This window comes from Crinia signifera, chromosome 5 (genome assembly GCF_055691185.1).
Source record: "Crinia signifera chromosome 5, ASM5569118v1, whole genome shotgun sequence".
NCBI classification, from domain to species: domain Eukaryota; kingdom Metazoa; phylum Chordata; class Amphibia; order Anura; family Myobatrachidae; genus Crinia; species Crinia signifera.
In genome coordinates, this window is record NC_139221.1 from 3,969,624 (window position 1) to 3,985,820 (window position 16,197).

General features: G+C 45.6%; 1 protein-coding gene across 5 annotated transcripts in view; it reads right to left on the reverse strand.

The window, feature by feature from the left end:
* Positions 1-770: 770 nt before the first annotated feature.
* The window catches only part of SMARCD3 (SWI/SNF related BAF chromatin remodeling complex subunit D3), an 81,376-nt gene continuing 65,949 nt past the window's right edge, over positions 771-16,197 (reverse strand). For 2 of the 5 annotated variants that reach the window (XM_083186528.1, XM_083186527.1), the window contains exons 9-12: positions 13,642-13,777; positions 5,026-5,148; positions 4,812-4,913; positions 771-4,223 (exon numbers count right to left, since the gene is read on the reverse strand). In XM_083186528.1, coding sequence (XP_083042654.1) covers positions 4,170-4,223; positions 4,812-4,913; positions 5,026-5,148; positions 13,642-13,777 — 415 coding nt within the window. In that variant the 3' untranslated portion in view covers positions 771-4,169. The remainder of the gene's footprint in view (positions 4,224-4,811; positions 4,914-5,025; positions 5,149-13,641; positions 13,778-16,197) is intronic. The other 3 variants (XR_014474763.1, XR_014474761.1, XR_014474762.1) reach the window with 3 other exon arrangements.

Consider the following 16,197-nt stretch of genomic DNA (forward strand, 5'->3'; position numbering starts at 1 on the left):
GCTCAGTTATTATATCACTAATACTACACGCACCATCATATTATCTCATCTCCAGCATCACACACCGCTCAGTTATTATATCACTAATACTACACGCACCATCATATTATCTCATCTCCAGCCCCACACACCGCTCAGTTATTATATCACTAATACTACGCGCACCATCATATTATCTCATCTCCAGCCCCACACACCGCTCAGTTATTATATCACTAATACTACACGCACCATCATATTATCTCATCTCCAACATCACACCGCTCAGTTATTATATCACTAATACTACACGCACCATCATATTATCTCATCTCCCGCATCACCCACCGCTCAGTTATTATATCACTTATACTACACGCACCATCATATTATCTCATCTCCAGCATCACACACCTCTCAGTTATTATATCACTAATACTACACGCACCATCATATTATCTCATCTCCAGCCCCACACACCTCTCAGTTATTATATCACTTATACTACACGCACCATCATATTATCTCATCTCCAGCATCACACACCGCTCAGTTATTATATCACTAATACTACACGCACCATCATATTATCTCATCTCCCGCATCACCCACCGCTCAGTTATTATATCACTTATACTACACGCACCATCATATTATCTCATCTCCAGCATCATCAGCATTTTACACCATCAGTTATCTCTGATCATGGCTTGGTGATGGTTGGGAAATCTCTGTCCCTCAGCCACAACATTTGTACACAGTTTCTACAGGAAGCAATAATGAGGGTCTAATTCATAGGTAGAAAGCACATTTATTTCAATGTCATATTGTGACTACACATATAGCAGCTACAACATTAATACACAGGGTTAAACAGCTACATCTACCCAGTACTAACACCCCAACTACCCACCCTGTGCTAGAGCCCACTCACTCCGACTAGAGATCTTACCTAGTGTGATGAATCAATTATGAGAGAAATGTAGTCAATCCTCACGGGCAGTATCTTGTACGGAGCAGTGACATGTAAGCAATAGAAATGTTTGGTACTTTGCAAGAGGCAGGGGGCGGTACCTAGTATGGAGCAGTGATGTGTAATTGAGCCTCATGGGCGGTACCTAGTATGGAGCAGTGATGTGTAATTGAGCCTCATGGGCGGTACCTTGTATGGAGCGGTGATGTGTAATTGAGCCTCATGGGCGGTACCTTGTACGAAGCAATGGCTTTTACTTTAGTCACATGGTTCTTAAGAAACTGTAGTGTACTAATTCATAAGTAATTCACCCTTATGGGAACTACTTTGCAGGGAGCAGTGACGTGTAAGTCATTATCATGGCCAGTCCCTTGTAGGGAGCAGAAAAAGCCACAGACATGGGTGGCACCTTGCAGGGAGCAGTATTGTGTAATTCATCCTCATGGGCGGTACCTTGTAGGTAGTAGTATTATGTAATACATCCTCATGGGCGGTACCTTGCAGGGAGCAGTGTTATGTAATTCATCCTCATGGGCAGTACCTTGCAGGGAGCAGTGTTATGTAATTCATCCTCATGGGCAGTATCTTGCAGGGAGCAGTGTTATGTAATTCATCCTCATGGGCAGTACCTTGCAGGGAGCAGTGTTATGTTATTCATCCTCATGGGCGGTACCTTGCAGGGAGCAGTGTTATGTTATTCATCCTCATGGGCGGTACCTTGTAGGTAGTAGTATTATGTAATACATCCTCATGGGCAGTACCTTGCAGGGAGCAGTGTTATGTAATTCATCCTCATGGGCAGTACCTTGCAGGGAGCAGTGTTATGTAATTCATCCTCATGGGCAGTACCTTGCAGGGAGCAGTGTTATGTAATTCATCTTCATGGGCAATACCTTGTAGGTAGTAGTATTATGTAATTCATCCTCATGCGCGGTACCTTGCAGGGAGCAGTATTGTGTAATTCATCTTAGGGGGCGGTATCTTGAAAGCAGCAGTGATGTGTAATTCATTCTCATGGGCAGTACCTTGTAAGGAGAATTCATCATGGGTGGTACCTTGCAGGGAGCAGTGAAAGTCAAAGACATGGGATGAACCTTGTAGAGAGCAGTGATGTGCAATTCATCCTCATGGGCGGTACCTTGTGTTCCAACTCTGCTGTAGAAGTGTAAGCACCAGGAGGAGCAGGGTGACAGTGTTAGTAGTAAATGATAGACACTGCTCCCTATAATGCATGTGTACCTCAGTTACACTGCTCTCTATAAAGCATGTGTTCCTCAGTTACACTGCTCCCTATAATGCATGTGTACCTCAGTTACGCTGCTCCATATAATACATGTGTTCCACAGTTACACTGCTCAATATAAAGCATGTGTTCCTCAGTTATACTGCTCCCTATAAAGCATGTGTTCCTCAGTTACGCTGCTCCATATAATACCTGTGTTCCAGTTACACTGCTCCCTTTAATGCATGTCCTCCTCAGTTACACTACTCTCTATAATGCATGTCCTCCTCAGTTACACTACTCCCTATAATACATGTATTCCTCAGTCACACTACTCCCTATAATGCATATCCTCCTCGGTTACACTGCTCCCTATAATACAGATGTTCCTCAGTTACACTACTCCCTATAATGTATATCCTCCTCAGTTACACTGCTCATCATAATACAGATGTTCCTCAGTTACACTGATCCCTATAATACAGATGTTCCTCAGTTACACTGCTCATTATAATACAGATGTTCCTCAGTTACACTGATCCCTATAATACATGTCCACCTCAGTTACACTGCTCATTATAATACAGATGTTCCTCAGTTACACTGATCCCTATAATACATGTATTCCTCAGTTACACTAATCCCTATAATGCATGTATTCCTCAGTTACACTGCTCATTATAATACAGATGTTCCTCAGTTACACTGCTCATTATAATACAGATGTTCCTCAGTTACACTGATCCCTATAATACATGTCCACCTCAGTTACACTGCTCATTATAATACAGATGTTCCTCAGTTACACTACTCCCTATAATGCATGTCCACCTCAGTTACACTGCTCATTATAATACAGATGTTCCTCAGTTACACTGATCCCTATAATACATGTATTCCTCAGTTACACTACTCCCTATAATGCATATCCTCCTCAGTTACACTGCTCCCTATAATGCATGTCCTCCTCAGTTACACTGCTCCCTATAATACAGATGTTCCTCAGTTACACTACTCCCTATAATGTATGTCCTTCTCAGTTACACTGTTCCGTATAATACAGATGTTCCTCGGTTACACTACTCCCTATAATGCATGTGCTCCTCAGTTACACTGCACATTATAATACAGATGTTCCTCAGTTACACTGCTCATTATAATACAGATGTTCCTCAGTTAAACTGCCCCTATAATACATGTGCTCCTCAGTTACACTGCTCCTTATAAAGCATGTCCTCCTCAGTTGCACTGCTCATTATAATACAGATGTTCCTCAGTTACACTGCTCGCTATAATACATGTGCTCCTCAGTTACACTGCTCCTTATAATGCAAGTCCTCCTCAGTTGCACTGCTCATTATAATACAGATGTTCCTCAGTTACACTGCCCCTATAATACATGTGCTCCTCAGTTACACTGCTCCTTATAATGCATGTCCTCAGTTGCACTGCTCATTATAATACAGATGTTCCTCAGTTACACTGCCCCCTATAATACACGTGCTCCTCAGTTACACTGCTTATTATAATACAGATGTTCCTCAGTTACACTGCCCCCTATAATACATATCCTCCTCAGTTACACTACTCCTGATAATGCAGATGTTCCTCAGTTACACTGCTCATTATTATACAGATGTTCCTCAGTTACACTGCTCCTGATAATGCAGATGTTCCTCAGTTACACTGCTCCTTATAATGCATGTCCTCCTCAGTTACAACCCAGGCACTCATCACTATTATCGGTTAATTGGCACTTTCACTAGTCAGAAACTGAATCTCTTGTTATGGGGCATGTGACAAGTTCGAGAGGACAGGTCTCGGTTGTCGCAGAGGGAGGAGCCACGTCCTCCATGCAGCATGCAGGAGCCTCAGATGAGAGGCAGCACCAGAGGTGTATGAGGACTTGTCCTGTGAATGTATCATGAAGGAGCGGTTGGGGGCCACACGTCAGCAGAGGAAAGTGCCACTGACTGTGACAAGGGGCCCCGGAGATTACGTGTTTCTGACGCCCAGAGATTGTTCCAGCTCTTGTCGCCTCTGCTGGATCTGTAAGACAAGTGCACATTATCCATATTATAGTAATGATGACACAGAGACACGAAGCGCGCAAGTTCTATCAGAAAATGTGCGACGTTTCCCTTAATACACAGTGTGTGCAGTGTGACGTGTGTATGGGCAATGGGAGACCACACAGGGCAGTAACTGGCATCAATATATACACTGCAGAGGAACAGTATATACCTGCAGAGGGGCTAAGGGTGGCACCTGAAAGCAGAGGGTTGGGATGAGTGGGAGCAATACATGGGCCCAGCAGTGACTGACCATTCATACACGTGGACAGGTCTGGCATTAAACCTGCCCCAATCTAATCTCCTGATCCTCTGGACAACCCCTTTTGTGGGCACAATTACGCCGGACAGTCTTACGGTTCTCTACCATCCTGCAGAAAATGACTGTGAGGACGCAGAGGCTGTACTGCCCTGTACAAGGCGCCACACAAATCTGCGCGGACACACCCTTACCGGGCGTACGGCTCTGCATGGTCTATACACTGAGCTTCATAGCTCTGTGTCAGGCACTGAACATGCACTGAAAAAATACATACGTGTCACATACGTGGCACTGGCTGCTCACCTTGCAGTAGAAGTATCGGCTGACGGCCTCCTGAGACCACGGCTCCTGATAAAAGTCTGCTCTTCTCTCCTGTTCTGGATTTCCCACCACATCCGTCATAATCTAGGAAGAGAGGAACATCTGGCGCCGTTAGTGAGAGGGTGAGAGTAGCCGGCATGCAGAGGGCAGCGTGACGTGTGGCAGTGGGGCACAGAGGATCATGGGATGTCCTTACCTTCAGGTCTCTGCTCTGAGATAACAGCCACTCCTGGATGTAGCCCTTCGGATCTCTAGAGAAGCTCAGCATGAAATCTCGCTGTATCTTCAGCTGATTAATGGATTCGATTGTCTCATGGATCTAAGGTGAGAAATGAAGAAATGAGGCAACACAGATCTGTGAGCCACTGAGACCGCCATATGCAGACCATGCTGCACATGAGAGGGAAGGTGAGCCACTGGGACCGCCAGACGCTGACCCTGCTGCACATGAGAGGGAAGGTGAGTCACTGGGACCACCAGACGCTGACCCTGCTGCACATGAGAGGAGGGTGAGTCACTGGGACCGCCAGACGCTGACCCTGCTGCACATGAGAGGAGGGTGAGTCACTGGGACCACCAGAGGCTGACCCTGCTGCACATGAGTGGAGGGCGTGTCACTGGGACCACCAGACGCTGACCCTGCTGCACACGAGAGGAGGGTGAGTCACTCGGACCACCAGACGCTGACCCTGCTGCACATGAGAGGATGGCTTGACACTGGGACCACCAGACGCTGACCCTGCTGCACATGAGAGGAGGGTGAGTCACTCAGACTGCCATACACTGACTCTGCTGCAAATGAGGTGAGGGTGAGCCACTGGGACTCCCAGACGCTGACCCTGCTGCACATGAGGGGAAGGTGAGCCACTGGGACTGCCAGACGTTGACCCTGCTGCAAATGAGGGGAAGGTGAGTCACTGGGACTGCCAGACGTTGACCCTGCTGCAAATGAGGGGAAGGTGAGTCACTGGGACTGCCAGATGAGGACCCTGCTGCACATGAGGGGAAGGTGAGCCACTGGGACCGCCAGACGCTGACCCTGCTGCAAATGAGGGGAAGGTGAGCCACTGGGACTGCCAGATGAGGACCCTGCTGCACATGAGGGGAAGGTGAGCCACTGGGACCGCCAGACGCTGACCCTGCTGCAAATGAGGGGAAGGTGAGCCACTGGGACTGCCAGATGAGGACCCTGCTGCACATGAGGGGAAGTGAGCCACGGGGACCGCCAGACGCTGACCCTGCTGCACATGAGGGGAAGGTGAGCCACTGGGACCGCCAGACGCTGACCCTGCTGCAAATGAGGTGAGGGTGAGCCACTGGGACTGCCAGGTGAGGACCATGCTGCACATGAGGGGAAGGTGAGCCACTGGGACCGCCAGACGCTGACCATGCTCCAAATGAGGGGAAGGTGAGCCACTGGGACCGCCATACGCTGACCCTGCTGCACATGAGGGGAAGGTGAGCCACTGGGACCGCCAGACGCTGACCCTGCTGCACATGAGGGGAAGGTGAGCCACTGGGACCGCCAGACGCTGACCCTGCTGCAAATGAGGGAGGGGCGAGTGACTGGGACCGCCAGGCACTGACCCTGCTACAAATGAGGGGAGAGCGAGTCATTGGACCGCCAGACACTGACCCTGCTGCAAATGAGGGGAGGATGAGTCACTTGGACCACCATATGCTGACCCTTCTGTACATGACACCTGTATACCGCGTGTGACTGAGGCTGTATACGGAGCAGACTGTGCTGAGTGATGTGGTATGTGACACCTGTATACTGCGTGTGTGACTGAGGCTGTATACGGAGCAGACTGCGCTGAGTGATGTGATATGTGACACCTGTATACTGTGTGTGACTGATGCTGTATACGGAGCAGACTGTGCTGAGTGATGTGGTATGTGACACCTGTATACTGCGTGTGTGACTGAGGCTGTATACGGAGCAGACTGCGCTGAGTGATGTGATATGTGACACCTGTATACCGCGTATGACTGAGGCTGTATACGGAGCAGACTGCGCTGAGTGATGTGATATGTGACACCTGTATACTGCGTGTGACTGAGGCTGTATACGGAGCAGACTGCGCTGAGTGATGTGATATGTGACACCTGTATACCGCGTATGACTGAGGCTGTATACGGAGCAGACTGCGCTGAGTGATGTGATATGTGACACCTGTATACTGCGTGTGACAGGCTGTATACAGAGCAGACTGTGCTGAGTGATGGGATATGTGACACCTGTATACTGCGTGTGACTGAGGCTGTATACGGAGCAGACTGCGCTGAGTGATGTGATATGTGACACCTGTATACCGCGTATGACTGAGGCTGTATACGGAGCAGACTGCGCTGAGTGATGGGATATGTGACACCTGTATACCGTGTGTGACTGAGGCTGTATACGGATTAGACTGCACTGAGTGATGTGATATGTGACACCTGTATACCGCGTGTGACTGAGGCTGTATACGGAGCAGACTGTGCTGAGTGATGTGATATGTGACACCTGTATACTGCGTGTGACTGAGGCTGTATACGGAGAAGACTGCGCTGAGTGATGTGATATGTGACACCTGTATACTGTGTGTGACTGAGGCTGTATACGGAGCAGACTGCGCTGAGTGATGGGATATGTGACACCTGTATACCGCGTGTGACTGAGGCTGTATACGGAGCAGACTGTGCTGAGTGATGTGATATGTGACACCTGTATACTGTGTGTGACTGAGGCTGTATACGGAGCAGACTGCGCTGAGTGATGTGATATGTGACACCTGTATACCGCGTATGACTGAGGCTGTATACGGAGCAGACTGCGCTGAGTGATGGGATATGTGACACCTGTATACCGTGTGTGACTGAGGCTGTATACGGAGCAGACTGCGCTGAGTGATGTGATATGTGACACCTGTATACCGCGTGTGACTGAGGCTGTATACAGAGCAGACTGTGCTGAGTGATGGGATATGTGACACCTGTATACTGCGTGTGACTGAGGCTGTATACGGAGCAGACTGCGCTGAGTGATGTGATATGTGACACCTGTATACCGCGTATGACTGAGGCTGTATACGGAGCAGACTGCGCTGAGTGATGGGATATGTGACACCTGTATACCGTGTGTGACTGAGGCTGTATACGGATTAGACTGCACTGAGTGATGGGATATGTGACACCTGTATACCGCGTGTGACTGAGGCTGTTTACGGAGCAGACTGTGCTGAGTGATGTGATATGTGACACCTGTATACTGCGTGTGACTGAGGCTGTATACGGAGCAGACTGCGCTGAGTGATGTGATATGTGACACCTGTATACTGTGTGTGACTGAGGCTGTATACGGAGCAGACTGCGCTGAGTGATGGGATATGTGACACCTGTATACCGCGTGTGACTGAGGCTGTATACGGAGCAGACTGTGCTGAGTGATGTGATATGTGACACCTGTATACTGTGTGTGACTGAGGCTGTATACGGAGCAGACTGCGCTGAGTGATGTGATATGTGACACCTGTATACTGCGTGTGACTGAGGCTGTATACGGAGCAGACTGCGCTGAGTGATGTGATATGTGACACCTGTATACTGCGTGTGACTGAGGCTGTATACGGAGCAGACTGCGCTGAGTGATGTGATATATGACACCTGTATACTGCGTGTGACTGAGGCTGTATACGGAGCAGACTGCGCTGAGTGATGTGATATGTGACACCTGTATACTGCGTGTGACTGAGGCTGTATACGGAGCAGACTGCGCTGAGTGATGTGATATATGACACCTGTATACTGTGTGTGACTGAGGATGTATATGGAGCAGACTGTGCTGAGTGATGTGATATGTGACACCTGTATACTGCGTGTGACTGAGGCTGTATACGGAGCAGACTGCGCTGAGTGATGTGATGTGTGACACCTGTATACTGTGTGTGTGACTGAGGCTGTATACGGAGCAGACTGCGCTGAGTGATGTGATATGTGACACCTGTATACCGCGTGTGACTGATGCTGTATACGGAGCAGACTGCGCTGAGTGATGTGATATGTGACACCTGTATACTGCGTGTGACTGAGGCTGTATACGGAGCAGACTGTGCTGAGTGATGTGATATGTGACACCTGTATACTGCGTGTGACTGAGGCTGTATACGGAGCAGACTGCGCTGAGTGATGTGATATGTGACACCTGTATACTGCGTGTGACGGAGGCTGTATACGGAGCAGACTGCGCTGAGTGATGTGATGTGTGACACCTGTATACTGTGTGTGACTGAGGCTGTATACGGAGCAGACTGCGCTGCGTGATGTGATATGTGACACCTGTATGCCGTGTGTGACTGAGGCTGTATACGGAGCAGACTGCGCTGAGTGATGTGATATGTGACACCTGTATACCGCGTATGACTGAGGCTGTATACGGAGCAGACTGCGCTGAGTGATGTGATATGTGACACCTGTGTACTGCGTGTGACTGAGGCTGTATACGGAGCAGACTGCGCTGAGTGATGTGATATGTGACACCTGTATACTGTGTGACTGAGGCTGTATACGGAGCAGACTGCGCTGAGTGATGTGATATGTGACACCTGTATACTGCGTGTGGCTGTATACGGAGCAGACTGATGTGATATGTGACACCTGTATACCACGTGTGACTGAGGCTGTATATGGAGCAGACTGCGCTGAGTGATGTGATATGTGACACCTGTATACCGCGTGTGACTGAGGCTGTATATGGAGCAGACTGCGCTGAGTGATGTGATATGTGACACCTATATACTGGGTGTGACTGAGGCTGTATACGGAGCAGACTGCGCTGAGTGATGTGATATGTGACACCTATATACTGCGTGTGACTGAGGCTGTATACGGAGCAGACTGCGCTGAGTGATGTGATATGTGACACCTGTATACTGTGTGTGACTGAGGCTGTGCATGGAGCAGACTGCGCTGAGTGATGTGATATGTGACACCTGTATACCGCGTGTGACTGAGGCTGTATACGGAGCAGACTGCGCTGAGTGATGGGATATGTGACACCTGTATACCGTGTGTGACTGAGGCTGTATACGGATTAGACTGCACTGAGTGATGTGATATGTGACACCTGTATACTGCGTGTGACTGAGGCTGTATACGGAGCAGACTGCGCTGAGTGATGTGATGTGTGACACCTGTATACTGTGTGTGTGACTGAGGCTGTATACGGAGCAGACTGCGCTGAGTGATGTGATATGTGACACCTGTATACCGCGTGTGACTGATGCTGTATACGGAGCAGACTGCGCTGAGTGATGTGATATGGGACACCTGTATACTGTGTGTGTGTGACTGAGGCTGTATACGGAGCAGACTGCGCTGAGTGATGTGATGTGTGACACCTGTATACTGTGTGTGTGACTGAGGCTGTATACGGAGCAGACTGTGCTGAGTGATGTGATATCCGACACCTATATATCGCATGTGACTGAGGCTGTACACGGAGCAGACTGCACTGAGTGATGTGATATGTGACACCTGTATACTGCGTGTGACTGAGGCTGTATACGGAGTAGACTGCGCTGAGTGATGTGATATGTGACACCTGTATACTGTGTGTGTGACTGAGGCTGTATACGGAGCAGACTGCGCTGAGTGATGTGATATGTGACACCTGTATACTGTGTGTGTGACTGAGGCTGTACACGGAGCAGACTGCACTGAGTGATGTGATATGTGACACCTGTATACCGCGTGTGACTGAGGCTGTATATGGAGCAGACTGCGCTGAGTGATGTGATATGTGACACCTATATACTGGGTGTGACTGAGGCTGTATACGGAGCAGACTGCGCTGAGTGATGTGATATGTGACACCTATATACTGCGTGTGACTGAGGCTGTATACGGAGCAGACTGCGCTGAGTGATGTGATATGTGACACCTGTATACTGTGTGTGACTGAGGCTGTGCATGGAGCAGACTGCGCTGAGTGATGTGATATGTGACACCTGTATACCGCGTGTGACTGAGGCTGTATACGGAGCAGACTGCGCTGAGTGATGGGATATGTGACACCTGTATACCGTGTGTGACTGAGGCTGTATACGGATTAGACTGCACTGAGTGATGTGATATGTGACACCTGTATACTGCGTGTGACTGAGGCTGTATACGGAGCAGACTGCGCTGAGTGATGTGATGTGTGACACCTGTATACTGTGTGTGTGACTGAGGCTGTATACGGAGCAGACTGCGCTGAGTGATGTGATATGTGACACCTGTATACCGCGTGTGACTGATGCTGTATACGGAGCAGACTGCGCTGAGTGATGTGATATGTGACACCTGTATACTGTGTGTGTGTGACTGAGGCTGTATACGGAGCAGACTGCGCTGAGTGATGTGATGTGTGACACCTGTATACTGTGTGTGTGACTGAGGCTGTATACGGAGCAGACTGTGCTGAGTGATGTGATATCCGACACCTATATATCGCATGTGACTGAGGCTGTACACGGAGCAGACTGCACTGAGTGATGTGATATGTGACACCTGTATACTGCGTGTGACTGAGGCTGTATACGGAGCAGACTGCGCTGAGTGATGTGATATGTGACACCTGTATACTGTGTGTGTGACTGAGGCTGTATACGGAGCAGACTGCGCTGAGTGATGTGATATGTGACACCTGTATACTGTGTGTGTGACTGAGGCTGTACACGGAGCAGACTGCACTGAGTGATGTGATATGTGACACCTGTATACTGTGTGTGTGACTGAGGCTGTATACGGAGCAGACTGTGCTGAGTGATGTGATATCCGACACCTATATATCGCATGTGACTGAGGCTGTACACGGAGCAGACCACATGTGTGACCCCAGGTATTCTGGCATGTCCATGGGCATAATGTCCCATAATAAATGTAACACTACACGTTCCTCGGATATATATAGAATAAATGTAACACTACACATTCCTTGGTTATATATATAATAAATGTAACACTACACGTTCCTCGGATAGATATAGAATAAATGTAACACTACAGGTTCCTTGGATATATATAATAAATGTAACACTACATGTTCCTCGGATAGATATAGAATAAATGTAACACTACACGTTCCTTGGATATATATATAATAAATGTAACACTACATGTTCCTCGGATATATATAGAATAAATGTAACACTACACGTTCCTCGGATATATATATATATATATAATAAATGTAACACTACACGTTCCTTGGATATATATATATATATATAATAAATGTAACACTACACGTTCCTTGGATATATATAGAATAAATGTAACACTACACGTTCCTCGGATATATATATATATATATATATATATAATAAATGTAACACTACACATTCCTCGGATATATATATATATAATAATTCTAACACTACACGTTCCTCGGATATATATTGAATAAATGTAACACTACACGTTCCTCGGATATATATAATAAATGTAACACTACTCGTTCCTCGGATATATATATAATAAATGTAACACTACACGTTCCTCGGATATATATAATAAATGTAACACTACACGTTCCTCGGATATATATATAATAAATGTAACACTGCATGTTCCTCGGATATATATATATATATATATATATATATATATATATATATATATATATATAATAAATGTAACACTACATGTTCCTCGGATATATATATAATAAATGTAACACTACACGTTCCTCGGATATATATATATAATAAATGTAACACTACACGTTCCTCGGATATATATATAATAAATGTAACACTACACGTTCCTCGGATATATATATAGAATAAATGTAACACTACACGTTCCTCGGATATATATATAATAAATGTAACACTACATGTTCCTCGGATATATATATATAATAAATGCAACACTACATGTTCCTCGGTTATATATATAATAAATGTAACACTACACGTTCCTCGGATAGATGTAGAATAAATGTAACACTACATGTTCCTCGGATATATATATAATAAATGTAACACTACACTTTCCACGGATATATATATATATATATATATATATATAATAAATGTAACACTACACGTTCCTCAGATATATATAATAAATGTAACACTACATGTTCCTCGGATATATATATAAAATAAATGTAACACTACACGTTCCTTGGATATATATATAATAAATGTAACATTACACGTTCCTCGGATATATATATATAATAAATGTAACACTACACGTTCCTTGGATATATGTATATAATAAATGTAACACTACACGTTCCTCGGTTATATATATAATAAATGTAACACCACACGTTTCTCGGATATATATATATACAGTATAATAAATGTAACACTACACGTTCCTTGGATATATATATATAATAAATGTAACACTACACGTTCCTTGGATATATGTATATAATAAATGTAACACTACACGTTCCTCGGTTATATATATAATAAATGTAACACCACACGTTCCTCGGATATATATATAATAAATGTAACACTACACGTTCCTTGGATATATGTATATAATAAATGTAACACTACACGTTCCTTGGATATATGTATATAATAAATGTAACACTACACGTTCCTCGGTTATATATATAATAAATGTAACACCACACGTTCCTCGGATATATATACAGTATAATAAATGTAACACTACACGTTCCTCGGATATATATATATACAGTATAATATATGTAACACTACACGTTCCTTGGATTTATATATATATAATAAATGTAACACTACACGTTCCTCGGATATATATAATAAATGTAACACTACACGTTCCTCGGATATACCTTGTTATCCAGTGCGGATATCTCTTGCTGGTTAGCTGTGGACAGCAGAAAACTGCTCATCTGACTCTTGAGAGGATCTTCCACCTCCACGTCAATGTCGTAGCAAGCAGTCTTCTTTTGGTCGGTGGGGTCCACACTGCAAGGACAGGTCCAGTGACCCAAAACGTGATGAATTAAGTACCCACAATAATTAAGATAACATTGCATATAAGTGGGAGATTGTGAGCTTAGATAGTGCAGTACTGGTTCTATGTCTGTATTTATTATATGTTTAACCTTTTACTGACCACTTCTCTTATTTACATGTTTGAAACAACCTATACTATAGACCAGTGGTAGCCAACTCCAGTCCTCGAGAGCTACCAACAGTTCACATTTTCCAGCTCACCTCGCAGGTACACAGGTGCACTCATTACAAACTGACACAATTTGAAAGATCCACAGGTGGAGCTAATTACTTCACTTGTGATTCTGTGAGGAGATATGGAAAACATTAACTGTTGGTAGCTCTCGAGGTCTGGAGTTGGCTACCCCAAGTATAGCCCATCTGTACGGTTTAATTGAATACTGTATTCCATGCAGTAGCCAGTGTATAAAATACCAATTTTTGGGGCTGTTCCCACTCCCCCCAGACTCACATACTTACTCCAGTTGGAAATTTTGGATTACATTTGGAAACCCCTGTAAAAATCCTGCTTTTGTCACTGGAGATGGTTGAGACCGCGTAAGAGATGAATGAGACGTCGAAGAAAAAGGTGATATGGTGTAGGGCTTGGAAGATGGGTGAGAGGGTGTGGGAGATGAGTGAGAAGGTATGGGAGATAGGTCAGAGGGTGTGGGAGATAGGAAGTGTAGTACATGGGTGGGGTGATGAAAGAGAGAGATAAGAAGAGATGGGTGAGACCATGTAGGAGAGAGATGAGACGTGTAGGAGATACTGTAGGTGAGACAGTGTAAGAATTGATGAGTGAGAAGTTGTGGTAGAAGCGTTGTATGAGATGGGTAATACTATATAGGAGATGGATGATAGGGTGTAAGAGATAGGTATGTTGGTGTAGGATTTGAGGGGTGACATAGTGAAGAACATGGGTGAGAGGGTATAGGAGATAGGTGAGATGGAATAGGAGGGAGGAGAGCGGGTGCAGGAGATGGGTGAAAGGATGGAGAAGATGGTTGAGATGGTCTAAGAGTATATAGGAGATGGGTGAGAGGATATAGGACTGGGGTAGCCAATTCCAGTCCTCGAGAGCTACCAACAGTTAATGTTTTCCATATCTCCTCACAGAATCACAAGTGAAGTAATTAGCTCCACCCGTGGATCTTTTAAAATGTGACAGTGAGTAATAAGTGCACCTGTGCAGCAGCTAGGTTTTCTGGAAAATGTGAACTGTTGATAGCTCTCGATGACTGGAGTTGGCTACCAATGATAAAGGAGATGGGTGAGATGCTATAGAAGATATGTAGGAGGGTGTAAGAGATAGGTCAGATTGTGTAGGAGATAGATGAGATGATGTAGGCTATAGGTAAGAAGATATAGGAGGTAGGTAAAAGGTTGGAGGAGATAGATGAGGCGGTGTAGTAGGAAGGTGTCACGGACCCACCGGTCGCCTGTTCAAATACGTCAATCTGAGCAGCTCCGGCTGTGACTGGGGTTCACTTTGGACACTCGGGTTCCCTCTTTGAGGTACACTGCCACCAGCCAAAGCCTAATTTTAGCTCTTTGAAACTGTGCAAGGAGCGGCTTGGCTCGCACCTGACCACACAATGCAATATAAAAATGGTAATGCTCTCTCCGTTGGCTTACAGGATCCTAAGAACACAAAACCAGAACTGAGAATATGTATTATTTATTCCTAGAAATACTACAGAGCTTTAGTGATAAAAAATGGTTACAAGATATTACAATGATTTTAAAAGTACACACAAGAGAAATGCAATTCAGAAATAAAAGGGAATAAAAAAGAATGACAGAACTGTATCCTACACCCAAATAATCATTCTGTAGTGGGGGGGGGGGGGGGGGGAGGAGAGTGTGTGTCTCCACAAGAAATCTCTGGTCGCTTACAGCCAGTTTGCTCTACCCCCAAGTAGTGACAGTGACCTACAGTATTTGACAAGAGGGACAGTTATACCTGCAGCCTCCCTCATCCCTCCCACCCTTGGGATTTTTAACCATTCCCTTGCCGAGCCTAGGGAATGTCCATAGATACAGGATCTGTCATATGAAGTATTCGTCTGCTGTTTTCAAAGGGATTTATAACTGGCAGGCTTCCCTGATAAGAGGTCTAAACTGGATGGGGGGAGACAAGCTCTGTCCTCTCCATGGTTTCCAGGGGCTTCAGATCTTTATCTGACATCCTACCTTCAAAGGATTACTACAGATGGTCACTCTCAGGGAATGTCCACAGTGCTTACACTCTGCAGGGGTCACATTAGGGTTACACACCTACTACATGACATGCCCTGATCTCACACATAATAATAGCAGACATATTTTTACACACAATACCAGAAATACATTAATCTCACACATAATAATAACAGCAGACATACTTT